This window comes from Gopherus evgoodei, chromosome 16, assembly GCF_007399415.2.
Source record: "Gopherus evgoodei ecotype Sinaloan lineage chromosome 16, rGopEvg1_v1.p, whole genome shotgun sequence".
Taxonomy (NCBI): Eukaryota; Metazoa; Chordata; order Testudines; family Testudinidae; genus Gopherus; species Gopherus evgoodei.
In genome coordinates this window covers 9,568,667-9,596,660 of record NC_044337.1, presented here as the reverse complement: position 1 = coordinate 9,596,660, position 27,994 = coordinate 9,568,667, and the positions used below count along the sequence as shown (strand labels likewise).

The following is a 27,994-nucleotide window of genomic DNA, read 5'->3' as shown; positions in this document are numbered from 1 at the left end:
GCCAAGCTTTAAAATGCCACTAAATGATAACCTCCTGTCTTCCACAGAACCTAAGCTTTTGGTGACCATAAATCTGACTTTTGATGGTCCAAGCAAAAAGTTTTATAAGGTCATTCCTTGGCCTATCATAGAATCAAAGAAGATTAGGATTGGAAGAGACCTCAGGAGGTCATCTAGTTCCAACTCCCTGCTCAAAGCAGGACCAACACCAACTAAATAATCCCAGCCAGGGCTTTGTCAAGCCAGACCTTAAAAACCTCTAAGACTGGAGATTCCACTACCTCCACAGGTAACCCATTCCAGTGCTTCACCACCCTCCGAGTGAAATAGTGAAATATACTACATTAGATCCCCAATTTTATAAAACCGGAACTTACAACACTCACTTTAATCTGAAATGCCTTCATGTCCCTCTCAGAGACCGAATGGATTCTCTCAATTTTACAATCCCAGCTTAATAAAATATTGAGAACTTTGTAAAACTGGGATCCCACTGTATAACATTTTGGGGGAGAAAATTATCTGAGACATTCCATTTGGAGGTGGGTTTTTTTAATTAACTGTTGCAACATGGTATACTAGCTTAAAAATTAACCTGCTTCAGGTAATATGAATCTCAGGGAGGTAGGCTGATACTCTGTGCACATTCAAGTCAAAGGGATCTAAAGGGTTAAGTCTATGTTTGCTAGAAAACATGGGACTTGGAAGCAAAAATCCACATGTAAATCTAGCCCCAGCAACAGATCTATCAGATGAAACCTGAACATATGAAAGGGGTACTGGAAACCTGGAACTCTCAGCCTCTAGACAGATCCAACTGCCATACAGGGGACAATTCAAAACATCCAGAGAGCCTCAGGCAAACCAGGAGATATATCCACTGCATCTGCCTAACAGGAGTATTTTGCGTTATGTTTGGTGCAGTCTGCTTCTTTGTACTGGCTGCCCTCCTGGCTACTGTCTTCCCCACCCCAGAAGTCACTTCTATATCAACATTGCTATATGAATCTAGGGCCTGATCCAAAGCCTACTGAAGTCAATAGGAGTCTTTTTATTGATGTCAGTGGGCTTTGGATCAGGACCTCGGTGAAAGCCCATGCTTTGGAATCCCCGTCTGGATGGAACATACACCATTTATGCGCAGCGTTCTGTATTTTTTCAGTGAAAACAGTGAAATGAACATTTAGGAACGTGACGTAAAGAGGAAGTCTGCTCTAGACAGAGGGGCTAATCCTGCATGGTGCTGAGTGCCTACTAACAGCTGATGAGCATCTTCAACTCTCACCGAAGTCAGCCCTGCACCTCACAGAATGAGGCCCTACTGGTAAACAAGTTCTATGTGCAGATGAAATAAAAACTCTTCACCCAAAATATTGAGCCAAAGCCTAACTTCAGCTTCCTTGACTTTACAAAAAGGGCATGTAACTTTCTCCTTTACTTTTTCTCAGGTTTTCTTACACCTCTCCACTTCAGGTTCCTGGTGGGATTGAAAGCAGAAACATGGCATAGTGCAAGGAAAGATGTTCTAGCAGTATTCCAAGCTTCAAGGGAAACAGGAAGCCCTGGAGTTTTCTGGAGCGTTCCTTTAAGTTTCCCAGACCAGTTTGGAGACCGAGACAGTTCGGATAAGTTTCCCAACTTTGTGGTGCTTTGCTGAAACAAACTAAGCTCTGGCTCTGTTGAGGCCCACCCTCATGTGTTATACAATGTATTACATTTCTTTCTTTATTCTGAATTGTTGACAAATAATCTGTCTCCGTCTCATTTCTATTTTACAGAAAAAATCCAATATAAGGGAAGCTTTTCAAAGGGACAATGGAGAGTGAGACACTAATTTCCCTTTGAATGTCAGAAGGAGTTGGGCACATTTCTTGTATGTCTTTGGAAAGCAAAATGTATGAGGAGTTGGAATAATAGGCCGATTTCCTGATGGACATTGCATCTTTATCAGTAGCCAACCACTGTCTAAAATACGTATTAAATTGGCACCTTTGTCTCCTTCTGCTCCTTGCTTAATAACCAATCCTTCCTGTTACACCTGTAAACGTGACTGTGTGGCCAAAAAGCTCACACAATCTTACTAGGAAAATCATAGCTAGAAAAAAAATTCTAGTTCTCTAGTTCATACCATATTAACACACAATTTTCCACAAATGTCTTCCAGTCTAAATTTAAATGTCTCAAGGGGTGGAGATTCCAATGCTTCCCTTGGGCAACTATTCCACAGTCCAATAAGTCCCCCCAAAGTTGACATTTTCTACCCATGTTTTTGTTAACTTTTTTCTCACTACAATTTTGTTCCAAAGAAGAAAATTGAGAAATAAATCCACAAGGTCAGACCAGGTCATTAACAAAGGAGAAGAAATGCTATTGCAGTGCAGGGAACAGATTCAACTCTTTTCTCAGCGTTGTTCACTCAACTTTATCTTTTGGTATAATTTCAACACTGATTTTTTCCTGGCGTGAATCCCATAGGTTCCCTGCTTCACTCCCCACCTCACCTCCCTGAATCTCCCCACGCTTTTCAGTGCTGGGTAGTTCTATGTTTTGGTAAATTTCTTCTATTAATAGTCGCCCTCTGTGGCTATAAAAAATCCCTCAGTAGTCAAACGTCAACCCTTGCTCACTAACAGCTGTGGATGTCTGAATGCACACAAGACCCGACATCACCCAGAGGAGCCCCTTCTTGGCTCCACGTCAGAGCAAACTGATTAAATAAAGTCGTTGCCAACTTGAGAAAACGGAAAAGGAGGCCCCCCATAACAGAGGAGGGAGGGAAAGAGACTGACTCCTGCACTAGACTGAGGAAATAGGAGGCTATTTCCATTTGCTCACTGGCTTTTTCACTCAGCAACCCCCTTCTTCCCCCCCCAACTCCAATAAACTCTTGAGTCCCAGAAATAGAGACAGAACAAAGAGCTGTTCAGAGATAGAGTTGAAGGTGGTAGGTAGTGTTGCAGCTGCAGGTTTTAAAGTCTAATCTAAGTTTTCATTTGGTTGGTTTAACTGAATTAAACATTTCTGCTACTCCAGTCCTATTACTGGTCCTGAGATAACCCCATGGAGAGTTAAACCTGTCAGCTGTGGTCAGCGTTAATAGCCAATGGTGAAAACACAAATGATGATGCTGATTAGGCAGAACAAGACTCGGGGAATTAAAAAACAAAAACCATCCATCTGCATCCTGTAAAGGTGATGAAAGAACTTTTATCCATCAGAAAGGAAAGAGTTTGGCTTCTCAGAAGGTAAAGGGAATTTCCCATATTCTCAGCATCTCTAAGGTATTTCCCTAAATGTAGGTTCTGCTAGAAGTGACGAGATGGCTTAGCTATGTGTTTGACTAACAAAGGTCCTATGCTATGTTCACTGTCCTTTACCCAGACTCTCACTCTGATGTTTGCATGAACCCCAAATCTCAAAGGAAAACATCAGGAATTGCTGAGATTCGATTAGTTCCATGTCAGATCCATGTGAAATCACAAATGTCTCAAGATGTGGAGGTGAAACAATAGGTCTAACATGTTCATTTGAAACTAGCCCCAGATTCTCATACCTTATAACAAACCTGACCCAAATTTTGGGTCAGTTACAAAACCAGTAGCCAGGCAACTCAGGAAAATTTTCAGATTTCTCTATGAATACTTCACTCTGGTGAATTCTAGCTACATAGCTGATGGGAGTGGATTTTTAAAAATGTATTCAGTACTGGGGGAAAGTGCTGAAGTTACAGCTCCAGGAGACTGAAGTCCTCTGTTTATTCACGCAACAGGGACACACACAGGAAGCATTGGTGCAAGGTTCCTCTATCAGTGTAACTCAATCCTGACCTGCAGGACCCATCTCCAGGGTCAGAAGGGAGCTCACTCTCCAGAGCCTTTCTAGTTCAAGTCTGTTTGCTGACACGTAACCAAGTGGGGCAATTTGTGCCAGCCGCGAAGGTGGTTTTCACACCTGACTGTTGGCAACTAGACTGAGATATTCCAACTCATTTCGCTCAGCTGTCAGTCAATAATGATCACCAATCAGCTTCAGGATTTAAATCAGTCATTTAAAGGTTCCGTGTCCCATTACATACCTCCTGAGCCAACAAAGTCCCCTGTAAAATAACTGCTCTGAACTTTCTTTCCCTCAGGTGTCTACTGGGACTGGAGGGGCTACCGGAGCCCATTAGCCCAATGAGAAAAGAATTTTGCTTAGTCCAGTTTCTCCAAATAGTTTCACTGAGATCAGATTGGGCCCAAAGAAACTGATCCAATCTCAGTGGAGTCCTCCTAGCTGTCATTAATTAGAAGGAAAAGGAAATTAAAAATGAAAAACTACAATAGGGAAAAATTAAGCACTCGCTTCCAACTTGCACATACCAGGAAATTCAGAGTTGAAGGTTAAACGCCACCCTCAGAGCACCTCTGCTGTTCTCTCTCTTGCAGACTTCTCAGCAAACTAACTGAACACATGTGTTAGAATACACAGGCACCATGCATTAAATATGGAGTTTCAGCTTTCACTCTGAATTTCCTGACTTTTAAGACATTTATTAGATGGTTATGTCCCTAAAATGGTACGTGTTACAGTGAGTTTCTCCAACACAGCTGCCATTAACCCTTTTGGAAGCTCTGAATTGTCTGTTTATCCATCCATTATTAATGAACCCGGAAGTACTTTCATGCAAACGTTTCTTAATTTAAGGTGTTTTGTATTAAAATAGGATCCAAATGAAATCATCGCAATTGAGTTTCACTAAGAATTTGGGGTTCAGACAAACCAAAAACCCAGAAGGTGTAAACTTGCTTAGATCAAAACCGAAGGAAAATATTCTTATAAACCCCTGTCAAACAAGAATTCTGACTTTTGCACAGACCTATATGAGCCTTATGAATCTAAGGGGTGCATACTCTCATGTATCCCTTGGTGCACGAGCAAACTGAAATGCTAATGACAAGGTTCATCTCTATTTCAGGTATGACCATCCCACAGCAGTGGGACTGGATCCTAAACATCACATTTCTCATTAGATCCGGCTCTACAATGACTGTTACAAGCATCATAAATTATTTTTATAACACATGTGTAATAAGCATGTGTTATAAACACTGCAACAGCCCTGCGCTGCACAGGGATAACGCCATCTCATAACAGCCCTTAAAGACTTGTTACAAGGCTTTGTGTCACCGGCCTTCATGATAGCGTTAAAGGAACCATTACTGTCAAATGCATCAAAAAGCACTTCCAGATTTTTTATAGGCATTTCAGTGGGTGCTATCATGACATATGGCCTATTGGAGAGACATCACATGCACTTTAAAGATGATCTCAACTAATAAATATGTGCTTCCTCCACAGAATGTAATACCTGTGGAAGGACCATGTATGTCTCAATATATGATGCCATGTATTTCTGTTTGTGCATGTTAGATTGCAGCAGATGCCCAGCCACTGTTTCTGAGCAGGAAAAAAGGCTCCTACCTTTTCCAGCAGTGGATTTTGTCCTCTGATCTGTTTCATATTTTTATTACTAGAGTAAAAAGCTCTTAAAGGGCATTTTCCCAAAATCAGTGTTTCTGTTGTACACACGGGGGGCCAGATTCTTTAGCTGGGGATGGAGAGCACGCAGCACAGGTTGTACCTGAAGGGGTAGGGCCAACGGGTGAATGATAGTTGTGGTAATGAGGTGGCTGCTTCCAGAGAGGCCCCTTGTGGCACGGGGTAGCCCTGCAGCATCCCTGTCTCTGTTTTCGTCTCCTCAGAAATGTCACAGAGGTTCTTCTTGTATCCAGTAACACCCTGGCTTTGGCTGGTTTAGTATCATAAACAGTTCCAAAATAAAGTCCTCAGAGCCCCAGGGAAAAGTTCTCATTTTACAGTTTATATAGTCATCTTTCACCACTCTTCATCAAGCCCCTCCCGGACCTTCCTGCCCAGAGCCTTCCCTGCCTTGGCAAGTCACTCCGAATCTTACTTCAGTTGGAATCTTTTCTCCCATGGCGTCTTGGGGTCTCCTGCAGGAGCCTTCTTGCTCTCTGTAGCCCTCTTGTCCCCACTCCTGGGGCTTTCTGCCTGGAATCTCTCCTAAGGCCTCTTCCTGAAATTAACCACTGAGACCCAACCGTCTTCATTTTCCCAGCCTAGGAAAGAAAGTTCCTTGACAGAACCTAGCCAGCCTGTGACAGCTGGGCCCTCCCTTGGTTCTGGTGCCACTGTGTGCCGGGGGAAAGAAATGCAACACACATGTGGCATGAACAGCGTGACAGTTTGCTAACACTTTAGTGCCACAGACTTCCAAAGGGGCCTGGCTGTAAGGAATGCGGTTTTGTAACCCACTTGTGGTCTTCAATGGGCTTGAATGGGTACTCCACGAGCTTCGCAAATACTAAATATCAATCTCATATGGTAGCAGACTCCTCTGCTGAAGGAAAGGTGTTGGCAAAGTCTTTAAAGAACCAGTTAACATTCAAATTAATTCAAATAATACAAACAACCCGTCCCCCGGAAAAGCCTTCTAACACACAAAATCAAAACCCTACAGAAATCATGGCACTAATGTGTTGTAATAGGTTGTATAGAATGAGTTAACTGTAGCATGGGCTTGGGAGAAGGGGTGGAGTGGGGGCAGGGCCTGGGGCGTAGCGGGGATCGAGTACCCCCAGTAACTCATAAAGACGGCACCTGGAAGTCTATATCAGTGCTGGAAGGGAAGGATGGGGAGCCAGTGACAACACTAGTGCTGGAATTGGCACCAGTGACATGACAGCAGGGTGACTGAAAGGGCCGTGTTGAAGGATTCGAGGACCTTGCCAAAGGTGCCAGAAGGAGAACCCAAGGAACCTGTAGCAGAGTTGGAGGCCAGGGCCATGACAGCCTTGCTGGTTCAGGCTGAGCGATGTCTATTAGTATTATTATTTGTATTACCACCCTCAGCACTTCTTGTAACATGGGACATAACAATTCTAAGGGGCCATGGAATGAATCCATCAAGTCTGAGAGGACCAATCACGGGATATTCCTTAGGTAGAAGGATGAAAGGAACTGGCTCAGTCTCCTCCCAGGGGGGACTGAAAGGAGCGATTCAGTGGCATGCAGGAGGTGCTGGAGGAGAGGGGGAGGAGCAGGGACAGGAAGAGGCGGGGGAGGGTGGAATGAGGCAGGAAGGGGTGGCGTGGGAAGAGGCGGGGTGGGGGCAGAATGGGGGCAGGAAGAAGCAAGGCATGGGTGGAGACTTGCAGGAAAGGGTGGAGCGGGTGCAGGGCCTGGGGTTGAGCAGTGGTCCAGCACCCTCTGGGATCTAGGGAAGTTGGTGCCTCTGCTGGGGATGCTAGGATCCTATATGGCAGCAGACTGTCCAGTATAGGCGATATTGAGGTTGGATGGGGAAAATAAATCAGCAAAATGTGGAGATCCTATGGTGCTGAGGAAGACTAAGAAGCTGAGACCTCCTCTCGACACACTGCCAAGGAATCATCATGTGACTGGCACCATTTCCTTTTCTCCTGGGAGCCCTCTGAGGAGTCAGAGTTCTGTTTCCCTTTCCTCAGCGTCTTAGGTGATGTTAAGCTTTGATAGGCGTCAGAGCAGAGGATGTAGCGGACAAAGAGATGTCCTCAGCAACAGGTAATGAGACCTCCAGCAGCGGGACTGAGGACTCAGAAACGCCATTTGTGGTGCCCAAAGTGGTAGGCACGGGTGCAGAATGGGTACGGTCAGTCCTGACTGAATCTCTGACTTTGGAGCCATGGTGATGGAACCTTCCTCAAAGGGAGTACTAAGAGGGTTGAGGCTTCACCCATTCCATTGATGAGGGCTTCAGTGCCAGGGTGGCTTATTGCCAATTGTATTGTTAGTCTGAACCCCTGATGCCAAGGCCTGTACTACAAGAGTCTCAGTGATCATGTATGCCTGTAGCCCCAAATGGTTGGTTTTGATGGGGTCAGAGCGAGAATGCCCAACAGGTGGAGCGGTGTGCTGAGGTGTGAGCCTTTCCTGGACACATCTAATTCTCTCATTGGATTCTGGACAGACATTTACACAGATGAGGTTTTTCAAAGACTTTCTTAGCTGCACTGCTGGCCATCAACGAGACTGTTGCAACCTCAAGGCAGTGCCAAGGCCACATTATGTTTTTTCTCTTTTTGATGATCTAAGCTAAACGATTGTGTTTCTCAGTTGTGGGAGGGGCTATGTGCATCTGCAAAGGAGATCCAACATAAGGAGGTTCCTTATGCTTATCGCTGTGGAGGAGAAGTACCTCAGGCAGTTGGGGGCTGCACGCTCTTAAATACACTGGGACCCCGAAGTCACTAGGGGGCATTCATACAGCTGCAAAAGCCACAGCTTGGTAGATGTTCCGTGAGCACCATGCCAGAGGGCACCAAATCCACAAATGACAACGCACAGAGGTACCCAAAGAAGAATAAACAGTTGCACGCGAAAAAACAGTGTGTAGAAATGCCTGTTTTGCCCATGGAACTGCACATTTTGCAAATGACATTTGACTTACTTGAAGTTCCACATGCACATTTTTTGGGCACAACTTCGGGCAGGCAGTTTGGGAAATTTGGCCCTGAAAGTTTCTGAATGTTAAGGAACAGTCTTAAATATGTCATGTGATTTTAAATTAAATAATACATAATAATAATAATACTCATCTTTTATATAGTACTTTGCATTAGTTGATCTCAAAGTAATTTACAGAAGAGTTAAGTATCTTTATCCCTATTTTACAGATGAAGAAACTGAGTCAGTCTTTTCTTGTTTGATTGCATTTAAAAGGTTTGTGCATGTTTGTTATGTTGGATACAGTAAAATTGTTAAAAGGGCTCTGTCAGGTTAAAAACCACATTTAAAAAATTATCTTAGCTATGTTATTACTAAAGCCATGGGTTATGAAAACTGAAGATTTAAAAAAAAGTCCAATTTCCATTTCTCTACTGATGGTGTTTGTTTAGCTGCATTTTTCTCTGACTAGACAATGAAAGTAGATTGGTCAGTTTCCTTCTTTTATAATCGGTATTTAATCCATTTCACTGTCTGACTCTCCTGCACTATCACAAGGATGCAGTGTTTGAGCCGAGCTGCAAAGGAATATTTATTTGTTTATTTTTGAAAAGATCCATTGGATTATATAAACAAAACTGAAGAAGCATTTCTCATATGTTTTGTAAATTTGGGCTGATAGTGTCCTTTTAAAACTTCTCTTTGCTAAAAATATTAAGGAGATGGCTTAAGCCAACACAATGTAGGGAATTCTCTCTCAGCTGACATTTTCCTTCTTAATCTGCTCTGCGGTGGCTGGTAACACAGGGTGTTCTGAGCACTGTGCCATTTTTTCCCCCATAACCCTATAAGCTTCAACTCTAAGCCATAACAATGTGTGCGAAGGACAGAATTTCACCGTTACCTTCTATTTGATGTAGGTTTAAGACAGACCATAATAACTTTAAACCATAGGGTGAGGGTCATTTTGTTTTTTTAAATATACAAGGGTCTGATTCTACTCTCACATATGCTGGTGTAAATCAGGAGCAACTCCACTGAAGTCACGGGAGTTAAACTGGTGTCAAACCAGCAAAAGAGATTTGAGATTGAGACCCCGGTACAAAATAAACAATTATATTTATGTACACATGTAGACCCTTTCATTCAAGCATCTCAGAGTGCTTTATGAATTTTATGTAATTAGCCCACGCAGCTCCCCTGTCAGGAAGAGAAAGGGTACTTTCCCCATTTTTCAGTTGTGTAAACTGAGGCACTTAAATTATTTGCTCAAAGACACAAAGCTCATAACAGAAGCTAGAAGTCCTGATACTCATAAGAACGACCATACTGGGTCAGACCAAAGGTCCAGCTACCCCAGTATCCTGTCTTGTGACAGTGGCCAATGCCAGATGCTTCAGAGCAAATGAAAAGAACAGATAATCATCAAGTGATCCATCCCCTGCCCCCATACTCAGGCCCCTCCTCTCTATAATCACTTAATGACATTCCCTCCGTATGTGTGCACAAAGAAAGCTGCATTGACATAACATTAAAGGGCCCTGAATAAACTGTCTACCCTTTAAAGAAGTCCCAGTAAACTGAGATCGGCCTAAAGGTATTTAAATCACTTTCACCCCAGAGCCTCTTCCCTCACCAAATGCGACCTTCCTATGGTTTTGACTCCCACACTCTGAGGGCTTGTGGCTAAAATCAGCTATTCAGCACTCTAACATACAGCTTGTGGATTTCCCCAAGTTGGCCATTTGAATCTTTGACAATCTGTAGTGAGAGGGTAAATTTGGAATCAGTGGCAAGGCAGGTCTGAGGACTTGCGCTGAGACAGCCAATTACACACACACACACACACACACACACACACACACACACACACACACACACACACACACACACACACACACAAAAAAATACAAGAGAAACAATAAATATGAAGGAATGGACAGCTGGCAGGACTGCCATTAGTCTGATGTTCACAGGTATTATTATAAATACCTCATTTGTTTAAGAAGTTGCCTACCTGTAAGGAGAATCTGGTTCAAAACATGTCTTGGTTACATCAGTTATCTCCGGGTTACAGCATTCCCCACCATCAAAGTTGTACCTCTCATAGTTACAATCCATGTCACACACGCCATTCTGCTTCTTCTTGTGGAATAGGGCGTGACGCACGTGCCGGCAGTCCCCTCCGTCGTACCCAGTCAGCGTGTGGTTGCACTCGGGGTCACAGTTCTCGTCTCCGATCTTGCTGATGTCGCAGTTGGCCAGGATGAGGCGGCGGCGGAGGGACGAGTTCCTCACATCCAGGACTTCCAGCTCCCAGGTGATGTTGTAGCGGCTGAACGCCTCGTTCAGCTGCTGGTGTTGGAACTCGATCTGCTGCCGGCTGACAGTGGGGTTCTGGTACGCGCCGTCATAGAGGTTCACCACCCGGTAGCGCACCACCTTGTTGCGGCGGAAGCGGGGGAGCTTGTTGTAGCTGGCGATCACCTCCACGTTGTCGCAGACTGTCTGTCCGCAAAGAGGAGGGTCCAGACTGGTATCCAACAAGTAGCCATGGTGATAGTTGAATTCGATCTGAGGACTGCTGCCATCCTTCATGGGAGACCAGGTGTTTTTCACATTCAGTAAACTCTCCTGAAGAACTAGCTGAGGTAGAGAGGTGTCTAGTTCATGAATCACCTGGCCCATATCAGACAAGATCTCCTTCTGGGACCGGGCCGTCCTCCAAAGATTGAAGTGTTCTATGTAACCCCGATAGTTCTGATTCAGGGCATTTCCTCCAATCATGAGCACTTTACACTTCAAGGTCAGAAGGCTGAAGATGGTGCCCACCTGCTCCCCACTCGTGGCCACTTGGGCTCCATTCATGTAGAGTTTCATCAGGTGCCCATCATATGTGGCAGCCAGATGCACCCACTGGTTGGGAAGATAACTGCGATGAGTGGCAATGGTGGTGACTTTGCGAGCACGGTCCGTCTTCAGCGAGAAGAAATAGCGGGGGTCTCTGTTCCCCTGGTCACTGACGGTGTTAATCCCCAGGACCCATCCTCGGTCACGGGAGGTGTAAGAACATTTGTCGTATAATCCTATGGGCCCCCAAAAAAGAAATAAGAATAAATAAGGGTGATAACAGATTATTTCATGTATTTACTTTTCTGAACATTAAAAATATAGAGGTATTAAGAGGGTTGGGGTAGACCAGTGGTGTTAAACCATCTGGTGGCCAGGTGGCCATACAAGAGAACTTAGCATCAAAGGTCAAGGACTGTCAGAGGCATGCAGTGTGAATTGGACTCCCATTCCCTGGCCAAAGACCAGAATTGTTTTGTAATTTCACCACAGTGGAGAGCTGGTCTGTGTAGTCTCATTAACTTCTTTTGAGCCATAAATTTGACCTCATTGGTTTAAACCAAGTAGAGTCTCATGAAATGTCTTTGATTGCTAATTCTCTCTCCCTCTCTGCCTCCCCTACCCCCGGTCCGTTCTCCCCCTGAAACCAGAAGGAAGATCCCCTGAATGCAAAGCTTAGCAGGAGAAATGAATATGAGAGTCAATCCTAATACAGCAGGAGAAATGCTAAATGGATGGGATTTCCATAGGAACCTAAGGGCTAAATGACCAAATCTTACTGAGATTGATTTGGGTGCCTAACTTCCACAGGCTCCTTTTAAAATCCCAGCCAATGAAAACTGGTGAGAGAAACATATACACACTTACATAGAATCTGATGAACAAGTTATATTCCAGATCCCCCACACATCCAAAGATGTGTATCCATTTACTGCACGGCAACAGAACCGATACTAATGATCTCTCTCATACACTACATATCCAGGCTTCTACTCACCTATATGCAAAGTGCTCTCTGGTTCACTGTGTGTCCAAGTATCCCACTTTAAATGTATAAAGGAAATGGAAGGGAGGAAGGAATGAAAAGCGAAAGCATGTTCTAGAACAGAGGTGAGCAAACTACGGTCCGCAGACCACATCCGGCCTGTGGGACCCTCCTGCCCAACCCGTGAGCTCCCAACCGGGGAGGCTAGCCCCCGGCCCCTCCCCTGCTGTACCCCACAGCCTCTCCCACAGACTGAGCTCGCCATGCCACCAGCGCTCAGGGGAGTGGGGCTGCGAGCTCCTGCCAGGCAGTGCGGCTGCGAGAGTCGCCAACCTGTCCTGGTGCTCTAGACTGCGCAGCAGTGTGACTGGCTCCAGCCGGGTGGCATGGCTGCCAGTCTTGGTGCTCTGAGCAGCGTGGTAAAGGGGCGGGAAGCAGAGGGGTTGGATAAGGGGCAGGGAGTTCTGGGGGGCAGTCAGGGGACAGGGAACAAGGGGCTGTTTGATAGGGCAGAGGTTTTGGGGGGCGGTCAGGGGATGGGAAACAGGGAGGACTGGATAGGCGGTGGGGTGCTGGGGGGGCGGCTAGGGGCAAGGGGGTCCCAGGAGGGGGCGGTCAGGGGACAAGGAGCAGGGGGGGTTGGATGGGTTGAGGGTTCTTAGCGGGACGGGAAGTAGAAGGTGGTGGATAGGCAGCGGGGCCAGGCTGTTTGGGGAGGCACAGCCTTTCCTACCCAGCCCTCCATACAGTTTTGGAACCCTGATGTTGCCCTCAGGCCAAAAAGTTTGCCCACCCCAGCTCTAAACGTCAGAGGATTGAAGCAATCCCCCACCCAGGGTTATAGGGAGCAGTGGAATAGAGGTATGGAGAAAATCACTTCCCAGGTGGGAGAGAGAGCACTCTGGGGGTTAGAGATCTTAGTAACAATCGTACAGTCACAGAGTTTAAGGACAGAAGGGATCACCAGATCGTCTAGTTTGACCTCTTGTATGTCACATGACACCAACACCAACCAGCCACTCACACTAAACCCAACAAGGGAAATGAGACCAAAGTATTATAACCCAAAGGAGATGCGACTATGATGTGCCACAGGCAGACAATAGGAGGGATCGAGGTGCCCCAGTGCCCCAAGGCCCCCAAAATGACAGGGAAATAACTCAGATAATCCTGGCAAGTGGCATGCACCCATACATTGAAGAGAAAGGTGTGAAAAAACAACCAAGCTCATTGCCAATCTGACCTGGAAGAAAACTTCTTTCCAACCTCACACATGGCGATCAGTTAGACCTTGAGCATGTGAACAAGGACCAGGAGCCAAGCACCCGTGAGAGTGTATGCTCAATGTCACCTCAGAACCCTGGCCCACCCCACCTTAGGGAATACCCTTCCCCAGTTTTGGATATAGGGACATTGGGAGATAAATGAATACAGGTTTCCTCCTCTCAGCTCTTAATAGTAGACACCTTGACTGAAAAGATGTAAGGACTTCAGTACCAAATGGCATTCTAGCCCTAATGCATAAAAACAATCTCTTTCCCACCCTCTGCCACCAAAAGGCCTGACTGGAAATCATAAATCTTTGACAGCTCTATCTCCATGAAAAGACTAAATATCCCTCTACCTCTCCTCTGCACCCTAACCCTCCCAGCACCACCACCACCAAACGTTGTCTTTTGCTTCTGACTCTGAACAAGTTGCTCAATAGCCATCTGTTAACAATCACTCATTAACAGTGTGGTCTTGTCTAATATCAACAGAGCAAAGGTTACGGGAGCATACACTGTATTTTTTCCCTCCCCCCACTTCTGTCACCCATCTTTTCGCTCCCCCCCCCCAATTCTCTGATGGGAAGGTTGAAAATTTTTAAACAGGCCTTTTTTTCTGCACACTGTTATTTTGCCAGGGGCTCTAAGCTCCCCCTTTTCCTGTTTCCTTTGGAAGAGAGATCCCAAGGTTAGGAAGGTAATGTGTTTATTCATCTGTAGGGCGCACTCGGTTCAAAACCTTTACAAGACCAGCTTCAAGCTTATACTGCCACTTCTGATCATGACACAGAGAGAGAGGGAGGGAGAGAGAAGGGAGAAGGAAAACAAGTAGGTTTAAAAATGACATTTTCCAGTCAGGCTAAGGTGAATGTTTACCCAGGAAATGAATACTATTAAATTCAAAGCTGCCAATGATGTTTTGGTGTCAAGGGTCCCTGCTTGCTTTATTTCTTTACTATATATATATGTGTGTGTTTGTATGTGTGCACATGCACGTGTATATATACACACACACACAATCATTTTCAGATATGCCGTCTCTTCTGTAATTTCTTTTAATGTACTAAGTGAAACGTTACTTCCAATGGAAGTACCATGCAATGGTGTTGGGTAAGTAATACTGTAGTGAATGATGGGAACATTGGAAAGACAAGTTTCATCCACATAAGGAGAAGTTCTTGAGACTAGAAATCTAGAATGCATCCCCATCTCTCCAGTATGGGATAGCCCTGAGGTTTGTATTGGTATGGAAAGTTCCCCTCCCAGACCGGGGGACAACTGGGGGTTAGAGAGGTGCAAGACACACCTTTCTGATAGTAAGATACAAACTTATATGAGCGTTTGCTAGAGGAACAGTTAAGATGTTGCACATAACAATACAGTCTCCGTATTTGCCAGGGCTGAAAACAGGCACAAAACCCATTCACACAGAAACCTTAAAATGCTGTGGGATTTAGTGTAAATATCTGTTTCTGTAGTCTTGGTTTTTATTTCTGAAATAGAAAATTTTCACTAACTAAAGTGCAGGGATATCAAATCTTAGCAACTTTGGATCTCAGATGAGTGATGTCCCTCGAAATGAGGGAGATTTGAGAGGAAAGTTAGAATGGTCTCTTCTTGACCATAATAAGCCATCCTCCTCTTGCTCCTGGGCACTGCATGGGGCTAGCAACCGACCTCAGTGGAACAGATACAGCTGTTGCAGGAATATTACAGAAACGTAGCAAACCTTCTCCTTCCTTTGTGAGATTAACTCTGATGTGATAACAGTGTGGCTTGAGTTTAGCTCAAACAGCTGCTATCGATTCAAGATTTATAGCCAACAGAGGAAACATAAGTAGTGACAATGGGGACACCAATGAACCAGCCTGTGTGAATGCTGCTGAGATGGAACAGTTTAATAATCTGATTCCTTATGTTCTCTGGTTTAGGGCAAAGGCCAATCAGCCAACCCAAATGACCATATCTCTCATGCAATATTCCTTTCACAAGCATTTACCATTCCAGGTATCCAACCACAGCTACAAGGGTAGAGTCCCTGTTCCATTCCAAGACAGACTAGCTTTATGGAAGTACCGAATATCTGTGTGTTTATTTTTAAGGGAGAGAGAAAACAGGGGAAAGGAGAGGAAAACCCTACAATAGCTGTAACTAACAAAACTGTGCCATTCCTTCACAACATCCATCTGTTTGTATGTTACATCCACATCCCCTACCTTCATCTACGTGTATCTTCAGCTTATACATCTTTTCAGATAGGGGACTGTCTGTCTCTTTTTCTGTGTTTGTCCAATGCCCAACACAATGTGGCCCTAATCCCAACTGGGGTCTATGAGCTCTATCAAAATATAAATATTTATCACTCCCACTAATAGCAACAGAGGAAAGGGCTCTGGAATAGGGAGATGTGAAATAATTGACAGACATGCGGAAAACTTCAAAATCTGAGGTTTTCACAGTTTATTTTGATTTTGTAAAATGAGTCCATTGGCGTGAGTTATTGCTTAGAAATAATTTAAGCATTTTGAGCAAAAAGCACCTCTTTGTATCGCCAAAATAAGCCTGTTTTTGAGCAAACTGACTGAAATTTAAATTTTATAAATGTGGTTCAGATGATCAACTTTCACATAATTTATGCTCTTATTGTTACTATTATTCATTATTTGTATTGTGGTTGAGCCTAGGAGATCCAGACATGGGCCACAACCCCACTGTGCCAGGCACTGTAGAAACACAGGCAAAGAGCCACTAAGGCTCGTTCCCACTGCTCTGGTACAGTAGATTTTCACCCACTTTAAAGCCCCTTCAAGAGTGGCATAAAGGGGCCTCAGAGTACAGGAAAATCAGGCCAATGATGCTGCAGATGATGCAGTGCAATACCAGAATCTGACAAACACGTCTTGAAAAGCAAAGTTTCTCAGCCATGAAATGGTGTGAGATAAAACCAACACCCCTCCTCTTCCATGCAAAAAAGGTGCACAATTTTCACATTGCAGTTCTACCTCACTTTGACCTGCCTTGAGTTGCTAGAAAGGGATGGACAGTACTTTAGTTGAGATGAGCACGGCCAGCATTGCCAACTCACAAGTCTCATGATATCTGTTGCTTTCTCAAAGCCCCTGCTCCTGGGGTCAGGGGATTAGGTCAGAATCTCAGCTTTCATTTATGAAAAAAAAAGTAAGTTTTAGCCCTTGTGCTTGCAGAGGAAAGCTTGAAAATATAAACTCTAATGACTCAAAACCCAGCAAGCAAATAAAAATAACCAGAAGTCTATATTTTTGTTAAATCTCATGATTTTTAAGCCAAACTCATGAAGTTTGGAGTCTTATCCATGTTTGCTACAGTATACTTCTGCTCACCATAACTGATCCCTGCCAGGAGGCCATGCACAAGGCCTATATATCACTTAAGTCCCACTTTGTTTTAAGGGACAGAAATGGTGCATTATTTTTGTGTGGGCTCTTTGCATAGGAGAGAATTTTGCACTGTGCATACAATATATGACATCGGTTCCTGAACTTTTGTAAGAAAGGTCACTGGGGGAACATTCTGCCTTGGATGGTTTAGACACAACAAATCCTGCATCTCAGCAGGGGGTTAGACTAGATGACCCATGTCATTCCTTCTAACCCTATGATTCTAAGAATCATTGATGTTACCAAGCACAAGATGCTGAGGCTGTAGCAGATGGTCATCAGGAACAGCCACCGAGAGGCTAGGACACACAGCTAGAAGTTCTTCATGCCAAAGTTATAAGTAGCATTCTCAGTGGGCAGTGTTCACCAGAAAGGGAGCGAAAGTAACCTGTGCAAACTGCTGCAATCCATTTTCAAATGATCAATAACAAACTCCAGGCCTCCTTCCACCACTTCAGCACTATTTCTTGTATCTTGCTACCAACAGCTTCCTGGTAACCAACCCAGCCGGTGAACTAGCTAAGGTTTGAAATCTTTACTTCAAAGCAGGTTTCTCATTGTACTGAGCAATGGGGGATGGGAGCTTGTGGTGGCATTTTTGGGGCAGGGGGGTTGACTTTGAACTCACCAGGTGTGCTGTCGAGTCCACAGCAGCCTTGAAAAGAAGTGGGCAGGGAGGGAATAATACCTTGCACTTCTGGAACTTGGCCATGCCTGCTTTGCTGGGAGAATACAACCTGAGGTGACAGGACTCCGTTATGAAAGGGGAATTTAGGTCAACAATCAAAGCTGCAGTCGGGGCCCAAGAAGAGGGAGCTGAAGGTCGGGGCTGGTTTTTCCCCCTAGCATGCTTTAATCGTTTAGTATCAAAGCCACAGAGGAATGCTTGACAGAGCAAATATTCTACAGGAACCTATAGAAAGCTTTTATCTGTCCAGAGGAAAATAATTAAAACAGACAGATTTGGGTTAAGTATCCCCATGCTCCATGCTATTGGCTAAGTCAGGGAAGATCCACTGGAGCAGCTTCTCGAGTTGTGCATTGGATATTTCATGGTACAATGTTGAACCCAATATTCTTTGATAAAGGGGAGAAATAATCTCTCCCTTCCCTCCCAGTCTCCACACACTTTCCTCCAGAACAGTTAAATAATTCAAACTCCAAGGTACTTAAGAAAACAACTCCATCTATACCATTTCTGATACTGCCAAGCAGTCTCTGGGGTACCCCCAGGGGCAAGCATTGGCTCATGCAAAGCACCTAAGAATTGCCCAGGTGGCAGCTTACTGCTCAGGCCAGGAACAAGTACTTATTTTTCTGCTGCTCACTGCCTCGCTGAATTCAGATTGGATACTTGCCATTCACCTCGCAAGCAACGCTATAGGATTTGATTTAGGTCCAGGATAGACAGACAGCTCTATCTTTATATACGTTCATTTTTTACACAAGCAGCCAGGTGTGCTGCTGGCATACGTGGTGACCTCAATGCAGCTATGTGAATTTATACCAGCTGAGGATTTGGTCCTTGGTTCTCTGTGATATTGAGGTCTTTACAGTACCAACCAGCAGGCATGAGCTCTAGGTGAATTTTCCTTGTGCTGCTTTATGTTTAGATTGCTCCATATGCTTGACATGATGCCTTGTATTATCAGAGTGGGGAGGCATGAATAGCACGTCTAAATATGAGAAATAGACATTTGCAGTGGCTGATCAGTTATGAACTGTATAAAAGTCCTGGCTTTGCGATAACTAAATCATTTGTGTTGTAACACAGCAGCTACTGGCCTGAACCTTGGAGCCCCAAGAATGTGAGTGATACATCACTGAGCCCCCTTGTGAAAATAAACCTCCTACTGAATGATCTGGTGGGGTAGGGACAGAGAGAAGGTACTGTATCATGAAGAGTAAGAACTCAAAGCACACAGCAAGATCTGACAGCACAGAGGAGCAGGGGCGGCTCTAGACATTTTGCTGTCCCAAGCATGGCAGCATGCCACGGGGGGCGCTCTGTCGGTCGCCGGTCCCGCGGCTCCGGTGAACCTCCTGCAGGCGTGCCTGCAGAGGGTATGCTAGTCCCTCGGCTTCGGTGGAGCTGCGGGACCAGCGGACCCTCCGCAGGCATGCCGGACCGGCAGAGTGCCCCCAGCAGCATGCTGCCCCAAGCACGCGCTTGGCATGCTGGGGCCTGGAGTCACCCCTGCAGAGGAATGTGCTTCAGTACGACACAAGTCAGCACTTTAACAGCATCATTTCTCTAATGGGTACCCCTTTTTTAAAGGGCTTCATTGTTTAGAGTATCAATATAAAGGAGTGCTGCTTGGGGGGTGTGGCTCCTTATCTAAATCTCACTAAACATTTCACTGTTGTGGCAGGATCTGTGGAGAGCGGTGCTCAGTCAACAAATTGCAGCTGTTCACGATCCAGATTCCTCAAAGAGACAATGGAGCAATAAACACCAAACAGTTGCTGTGGTAGTGACTTGATATTTTTCTATGCTTACACACAACCTAAATGATGTAGGCCACATCTGGGCGGATTCTCACAGGACAGCAAAAGTCACATCCACGACACAATGTTTATCTCCACCTCCCAGCCCCCAACCAAATTTCAGATCTCTGCCCCAAAGCACAGGGGAGCTGGAACGTTTTTTTAAAAGTCTCAAGGATTTTTAACATGGGCAAATCAACTTATTTTACCCTAGTCTCACTGGAAACGGTAAAAATTGATAAAGGGCTAGAAAACCTGACTTATCAGGAAAGACAAAAACTGAGCACGTTTTTTCTTGAGAAAACAAGACGCGGGGAGGAGATGGGGGCTGATAGTCTTCAAATATGTTAAGGGCTGTTATAAAGAGGATGGTGATCAACTGTTCTCCATCTCCAGGAAAGACTGGACCGCAAGTAATCGGCTTAATCTGCAGTAAGGGAGATATAGGTTAGCTATTAGGAAAACCTTTCTAACTATAAGGGTAGGTAAACGCTGGAAGAGGTTATCTAGGGAGGTTGTGGAATCCCCTTCACTGGAGGTTTTCAAGAATAAGCACCTGTCCGGGACGGTCTAGGTTTACTTGGTCCTGCCTCAGTGCAGGTGGCTGGACTAAATGACCTCTTGAGGTCCCTACCAGCCCTACATTTCTATGATTCTATTATTCTAAATAATTTTGGCTAAAATTCTCAAAATGAATTCAGCCCCAGCAGAAAACACCCACCATGGAAAATTTCTGCCTAGAGGGTTAACGTTTGGCAAAGTTATAAGGAACTGAAAAGAGTCTTATAAAGGGAAATGTTGAGCAAACTTAAAAATGGGAGATGCTACCTAAATATGAGGGTCGAGCCTCCTGTGGAGATGAAACAGTATGTGATCATGCAATTAAAGACTCTCATAATGCATACGCACATGGGGGCAGAGTTAACATTGCATAGGCAACCTTAATTCTGGAATTTCCTAAATTTTGCATGCTTGCCTTTGCAACCTTAATAATGTTTTAACACTTTTTTTTCCCCATGTAATAAATATATAAGGCTAAATTCTGAGTTTGTTCCTCAGTTTTCCTCAGGCAGGACTCCAATAGGAGCTTACCAGAGGAAGGCCGTCAGGATCTAGTCCACCAATAATAGACCTGTGTTTGATATTTATGAAAGGCTGCTGTTCTATAAATATAGAAAATGAGCTGAGGGACTCTCAAGACATTCGAGTTTGGCTCAATTCGAGTACAGCACCCACAGGTTTGGATGCTCATCCAAACTAGTTGAACTTTTAACTGAGTCAGCAAAACCTGGCTAGGACTCAAGAGTGAAGAAGGTTTCCTATTGGACTTCCAGAACTTCTTGTTTCCAACAAACCAGTTTTGCTGGAAGAACAGATTTTCTCCTGGGGTTTCAACATTTCTGCTTGCAGCCATTGTCATAATCAGGGAGCAGAGAGTCCCACTGCAAAAATGAAACATTCTATTCTATATCCAGCTCCTTCTAACCTCAAAATATTTCTTTTGAATTTCAAATTTGAGTGAATTATGGGCAAAGGATCTCAACAGTTCCTATTTTACCTCACATAGTCTCTAACAGAAATTCAGTAGTAACATTCCATTGACTTTAAGGGGAAACATATCCAGGGTCACATACAGAAAGATATATACACATACACAAGCAGGCAAGGAGCACGCACAATAAGGAGAGGGATATACACAGGGATGTATCACACGCACACACTAACCAATTTACATATACACCCATGGAGGGATATATACACCCAGGCACACACAAGGATTAAAAAAAATATTTGCCTAAGCACACATAAGAATCCACACACAGGAACATCTCTGCTCCCACAGATCTTATCTCCCTCTATCTTAGACTGAAACATTGATTAACCTTCAAAGGTCTATAGGAAAATAATGTAACTTTGCTCATGCTAACCCGGGGGCATCTCCTTCTGCATTCTGAGGGCTCACGCTAGGCAGCAAGCTCTGTACATAAGCTGTATCGCAATTCTAGTGTCATCTAAATAACAAATGCCTTGATAGTTCTGGGTTTATATTAGACGACATGGAAAGTTGGCCCATACATTGGGTCAAGAGAGGTCAGGGAGCCTCAAAGCAGATCAGACTGCCAGAGAGTCAGTCCCCAAAGGAAACGTGCTGCTGGAGGGGTTGTGGAGTATATCTGTCACTGGACAAGTGCACGCAACGCCCATCAGCTGACCGGCAGTTCAAAAATGCGATTTCATTTCATAAACCCGAACCAGCTCCTGTGCCTGATGTGCTAGGGAAGCAATCAGCAGCGGCACTGGCCAAGCTAGTAGCTGAACAGGAAAAGTGCCAGATGTTCTGCCCTGAAAGAGCGTTCTTGCTGGCCAAGACTGCAGAGCCACAAGGTGGGGGATGTATACAAGTGAGTCTGGCTGTGATGCAGTCAAAATACATGGTGGAGAGTGGGGCGGGGGGCAACAGAACTTGTTTTGCTCTTCAGAACTCCCTTTCAACTGACCTTTACAAGGGCTCCGCAGGCAGCCCTGGAATCAGCAGTGCGGCGGCTGCTCCCAGCTGCAGAGGGGATGGCTTTTACACCCCTGCACAAAAGGAAGCCTGGGAGTGGGGGTGAAGACCAAAGAAGGAAACACTAGCAGCTCCTAAACTAAATGGGAGGATCAGGATGAGGGCAAGTGGGGACAGGGGGAGGGGACAACATTGCAACCACTCTTTCTGGGACCTGACAGATAGCTAAAAAGTCTCCATTAAAAAAAAAAAATCTTCCATCAGTGCTAACCGGGACACCCAGCTGGGATACTGTAAAAAAATCCCATCAGTGTTAACCTGGAATCTCGCTGGTAATTTAGGGGCATTTCCATGTGAAATGGGCAGGCTGGTTATGTAATGGGACTGTGAGGATAAATAGGTCAGATTATCAACTGATGTAAATCTGTGTAGCTTCACTGAAGTCAATGGATTTACAACACCTGAAGTTCTGGCCCTCTGTGGGAAGCTACAATCCTAATCTAGAGCTAAATATTATTTTTCATCATTTTTTCCCTAGCTATAGATGCTCGAGAGGCAATATACAAACTTTAAACTAAACTTTTTATGTCTGATTCACACAGAAGGACACAATAACCACTCTGCAGACAGAATGGGATTGATTGTGCCCATTTCCTGCTGCCACTCTTGAAAAGCCATCCTGCCCTTTTCTAATCAGGATTATTTCATGACTCAAATTCTCCCCTCTTCACACATGAGCGCCAAACCCATGCGCCAAACCACAGTGACACTCCTGCTTTCTAGGAAACATCCTTCTGAGAAAAAATGCCTCTTTCAAGTGATCTAACTGCTATAGTATATGTTCTTCATAGGATGCAGTTTTCATATATTACCTGGAAGAATGTAGTTTATGATCCAGATTTCCAGTTTGGTATTAATCCAGTCTGATATTTTTGCGTGTAATTTTCCTCTTGAAAATAACTGACCCAGTAATTTTGCACACATTATGAAGTTTGAGCACAATTAAGTAATTTGACGACTTGATTTGCAAACTTAAATGTTTAACTTCCAATAGTTATGCCTGCAATTTATTACAAATGCAAAATGTGTGCACAGATATTTGCAGAGGGCAAAAATACACTTGGCAAAAGTGATGGCTGCTGCTGAAAATCTGACCTTTAATTCTTAGTGGGCAAAATGGGGAAGTGATGGCCAAACCTCCAGAAGGTCAGCATGCTAGTTTGGCTGTGCAAAAGCCTCTCCAAAGTAGCTAGCCCTCATGACTTTCCAAGATTGGGACAAAAATGTTTTGAGTACAAGCTTCCTTGGAAGATTCCTGGCAGTTCTTGTGTTTGATTGGGCAGCGGGAAATATAATTTGTCCAAACTTTCTTACGCTATTTTAACCCTTCAATTTCTGGTTGCATCTTTGGGCAATGATTCTTATTTGGCCCAAACCATCCTCAGCTAGGGACCTATCTTAGGACTCTAATTAGCATCATTAACTCTTTGCTCCAATCTTTGTGCCTGCAGCTCAGCTGAAGTCACTGCAACAGGTCATTTCAGCCTTTGGAATACAGATCACAGTGACTGTTGTTGTGCCCTGAGACGGAGGCGGACCACCCAGAAAGAAGCTGACCACCAAAAGGGTTACCACCCGGGTTTTTTTTTAAAACCCTTTTGCATTTCCTTCTGTATTCTCAGAGGATGTCTGACGAGCTAGCCTAATAGCCCCCAAAGCGCTAATGCTGCAGCCTTTGAGATAAGACCTCTGATTCACTCCCTGAAGGATACACTCCTGGGGTGAAATCCTGGGCTCCCTGTGCTCAACAGGACCGGCATTTTACCGCTGTTCTTTCAGCTGTCTGGGGGCAGGAGTCCTGAGGTCCATGCTCCTACAGCAAAAGCATTAAGCACAGTCTGATGCTGATCAGCCCATGAAGCTTCAAGATTAAAGTGCCAGAGCCATAATGGGACACTGATCCTGCTCTGCTATTTGGGAGGATTTGCTAAGCACTGGGGTGGGCAGAACCAATTACTATTGCCATCTAAAGCAGAACTCAGACATTGAAGCTTTGGTAGAAGTTGGTAAGGGAGGAAAATTCAAAGGTCCGAAGCTTGTAAAAGAGTTTTCTTAAAGACCCTACTACTACTTGAGCCTTAGGTTTGGTTCCCATCTGTGCCTGACTGGTTTGAGTGAGGCTCCACCTGACACACTATCACGCAGCTGTGTGGGGTCAGGAAAGCCCTGGTCAGAGGAGTCCCTAACATCACTCGCCCTCCCCCACGCACAGAGGGCCCTATTTTTTTCCATTCTTAACCTTTTACCCACCAGAGAGCTAAATTCTGTGCCTTACATGGGACACAAGTGAAAATGAATTTGATAGCCCCGGTATAGGCTAGTCCTTAGCAGTTATTGGTAGGGCCCTACCAATTCTGGGCCATGAAAAACGTGTAACGGACCGTGAAATCTGGTCTCCCCCCATGAAATCTGGTCTTTTGTGTGCTTTTACCCTATACTATAGAGATTTCACCGGGGAGACCAGCGTTTCTCAAATTGAGGGTCCTGACTCAAAAGAGGGTTGTGGTAGGAGGTTGCAAGATTATTGCAGCGGGGTCATAGTACTGCCACCCTTACTTCTGCACTGCCTTCAGAGCTGGGTGGCTGAAGAGCAATGGCTGCTGGCCAGGCGCCCAGCTCTGAAGGCAGCACCCTGCCAGCAGCAGCACAGAAGTAAGGGTAGCAATGCCATACCACGCCACCCCTACTTCTGCACTGCTCCCACCAGAGTGGGGTCAGGACCCCTACAGTTACAACGCCGTAAAATTTCAGATTTAAATATCCAAAATCATGAAATTTATGATTTTTAAAATCCTATGACCCGTGAAATTAATAAAAATGGACTGTGAATTTGGTATGGCCCTAGTAATTGGTCACCACCACTAAAGCAGCCCACATAGTCTGGACATTGCAGGCAATGCCTGCACAAGAGCAGGGAGTGTTACACGTCACCAGCGTGATGCACTGGCAAGGCCGTGTGAGGATCCTGTGAATGGAACATTAAGAACAGAGGATGGAAAGAGAACCAGTCTGGATTGAGGTTTTTTAGCAGAGTTGTCTGTTGCAGATCATGAATGAGGCAAACTGCAGGACATGCTACAGATCAATATTCAGATACATATCATCAGCAGAGAGTCTGAATGGGTGAAAATGGCATGGGGTGCATTTACATTCAGTTGCACCTTTCCATCTTTCTCTCTTTTGCTCGGACCCTGAATTTACTCCTGCCTCATTCTTCACAATTATGGGATTCTGAAGCCTAACCTGGGAGGCAGTGACCATGAGATGGTCGAGTTCAGGATCCTGACACAAGGAAGAAAGGAGGACAGCAGAATATGGACCCTGGACTTCAGAAAAGCAGACTTCGACTCCCTTGGGGAACTGATCGGCAGGATCCCCTGGCAGAATAACATGAGGGGAAAAGGAGTCCAGGAGAGCTGGCTGTATTTTAAAGAATCCTTCTTGAGGTTGCAAGAACAAACCAGCCCGATGTGTAGGAATAGTAAATATGGCAGGTGACCAGCTTGGCTTAACAGTTAAATCTTTGCTGATCTTAAACACAAAAAAGAAGCTTACAAGAAGTGGAAGATTGGACAAATGACCAGGGAGGAATATAAAAATATTGCTCAGGCTTGTAGGAGTGAAACCAGGAAGCAAAATCACACTTGGAGTTGCAGCTAGCAAGGGATGTTAACACTAACAAGAAGGGTTTCTACAGGTATGTTAGCAACAAGAAGAGGGTCAGGGAAAGTGTGGGCCCCTTACTGAATGGGAGAGGTAACCTGGTGACAGAGGATGTGGAAAAAGCTAATGTACTCAATGCTTTGTTTGCCTCTGTCTTCAAGAACAAGGTCAGCTCCTAGACCACTGCACTGGGCAGCACAGCATGGGAAGGAGATGACCAGCCCTCTGTGGAGAAAGAAGTAGTTCAGGACTATTTAGAAAACCCAGACGAGCACAAGACCATGGGGCCAGATACACTGCATACGAGGGTGTTAAAGGAGTTGGTGGATGTGATTGCAGAGCCATTGGCCATTATCTTTGAAACTTCATTGTGATCGGGGGAAGTCCTGGATGACTGGAAAAAGGCTAATGTAGTGCCCATCTTTAAAAAAGGGAAAAAGGAGGATCTGGGAAACTACAGGCCAGTCAGCCTCACCTCAGTCCCTGGAAAAATCATGGAGCAGGTCCTCAAGGAATCAATTTTGAAGCACTTAGAGGAGAGGAAAGTGATCAGGAACAGTCAGCATGGATTCACCAAGGGCAAGTCATGCCTGACTTACCTAACAGCCTTCTGTGATGAGATAACTGGCTCTGTGGATGAGGGGAAAGCAGTGGACGTATTATTCCATGACTGTAGCTTAGCTTTTGATACGGTCTCCCACAGTATTCTTGCCAGCAAGTTAAAGAAATATGGACTGGATGAATGACTGTAAGGTAGAAAGCTGGCTAGATCATCGGGCTCAGTGGATAGTGATCAATAGCTCCATGTCTAGTTGGCAGTAGGTATCAAGCGGAGTGCCCCAAGGATCAGTCCTGCGGCTGGTTTTGTTCAATATCTTCATTACTGATCTGGAGGATGGTGTGGATTGCACCCTCAGCAAGTTTGCAGATGACACTAAACTAGAAGGAGTGGTAGATACTCTGCAGGATAGGGATAGGATACAGAGGGACCTAGACAAATGAGAGGATTGGGCCAAAATAAATCTGATGTGGTTCAACAAGGACAAGTGCAGAGTCCTCCATTTAGTATGGAAGAATCCCATGGACTGCTACAGACTAGGGACCAAGTGGCTAGGCAGCAGTTCTGCAGAAAAGGATCTAGGGACTACAGTGGACAAGAAGTTGGAAATGAGTCAACAGTGTGCCCTTGTTGCCAAGAAGGCTAATGGCATTTTGAACTGTATAAGTAGGAACATTGCCAGCAGCTCAAGGGATGTGATCATTCCCCTCTATTCGGCATTGGTGAGGCCTCATCTGGAGTACTGTGTCCAGTTTTGGGCCCCACACTACAAGAAGGATGTGGAAAAATTGGAAAGAGTCCAGCGGAGGGCAACAAAAATGATTAAGGGGCTGGAGCACATGACTTATGAGGACAGGCTGAAGGAACTGGGATTATTTAGTCGGCAGAAGAGAAGAATGAGGGGGGATTTGATAGCTGCTTTCAACTACCTGAAAGGAGGTTCCAAAGAGGGTGGATCTAGGTTGTTCTCAGTGGTACCAGATGACAGAACAAGGAGTAATGGTCTCAAGTTGCAGTGGGGGAGGTTTAGGGTGGATATTAGGAAAAAACTTTTTTAAAAGGAGGGTGGTGAAGCACTGGAATGGGTTACCTAAGGAGGTGGTGGAATCTCCTTCCTTAGAGGTTTTTAAGGTCAGGCTTGACAAAGCCCTGGCTGGGATGATTTAGTTGGGGATTGGTCCTGCTTTGAGCAAGGAGGTTGACTAGATGACCTCCTGAGTTCCCTTCCAACTCTTATATTCTATGATCTCTTCCTCTAAGTACAATCAGCTCTGTCCACACCCCCGTCTTAAACTCAGTGACTCTTAACCTCTAGCCACACACTGATGTATCATCCCTTTCCTCTACTCACTATCTCCTTTCGTTCTGCCACTACATCTTCCTGACCCAAGCCAAAGCCAGTTTTGACACCCCAGGAGGCCAGCTTCCCTTTACTGGGAATCAGCTACATTCATGGAGGGGGTCTCACTTGATCTGGCAGTTTCAGCCAGATCTGCTGCTGTATCCAAACTTTGTACAGTCCCAAGGGGCTTTCCTGTGTCACTGGTGAGACAGAATAACTTGTGTATCTCTGAGACTAGAGGGCAACTCTTGAAGCTTGGATTTGCTGAGCTATGTTAGCAAAATTACAAAGGGGTCCTGCTGATGGTTGAACGTTCCTTGGATTGAATCAGGGATAATACTTGCCCAAATTGATCATATTGGTTGAATCCG

General features: G+C 45.0%; 1 protein-coding gene across 1 annotated transcript in view; it reads right to left on the bottom strand.

The window, feature by feature from the left end:
- PAPPA (pappalysin 1) overlaps positions 1-27,994 on the bottom strand; it is a 217,566-nt gene that overhangs the window by 174,286 nt on the left and 15,286 nt on the right. The window contains exon 2 of the mRNA XM_030535942.1: positions 10,505-11,573. Within this exon, the coding sequence (XP_030391802.1) occupies positions 10,505-11,573 (1,069 nt within the window). The remainder of the gene's footprint in view (positions 1-10,504; positions 11,574-27,994) is intronic.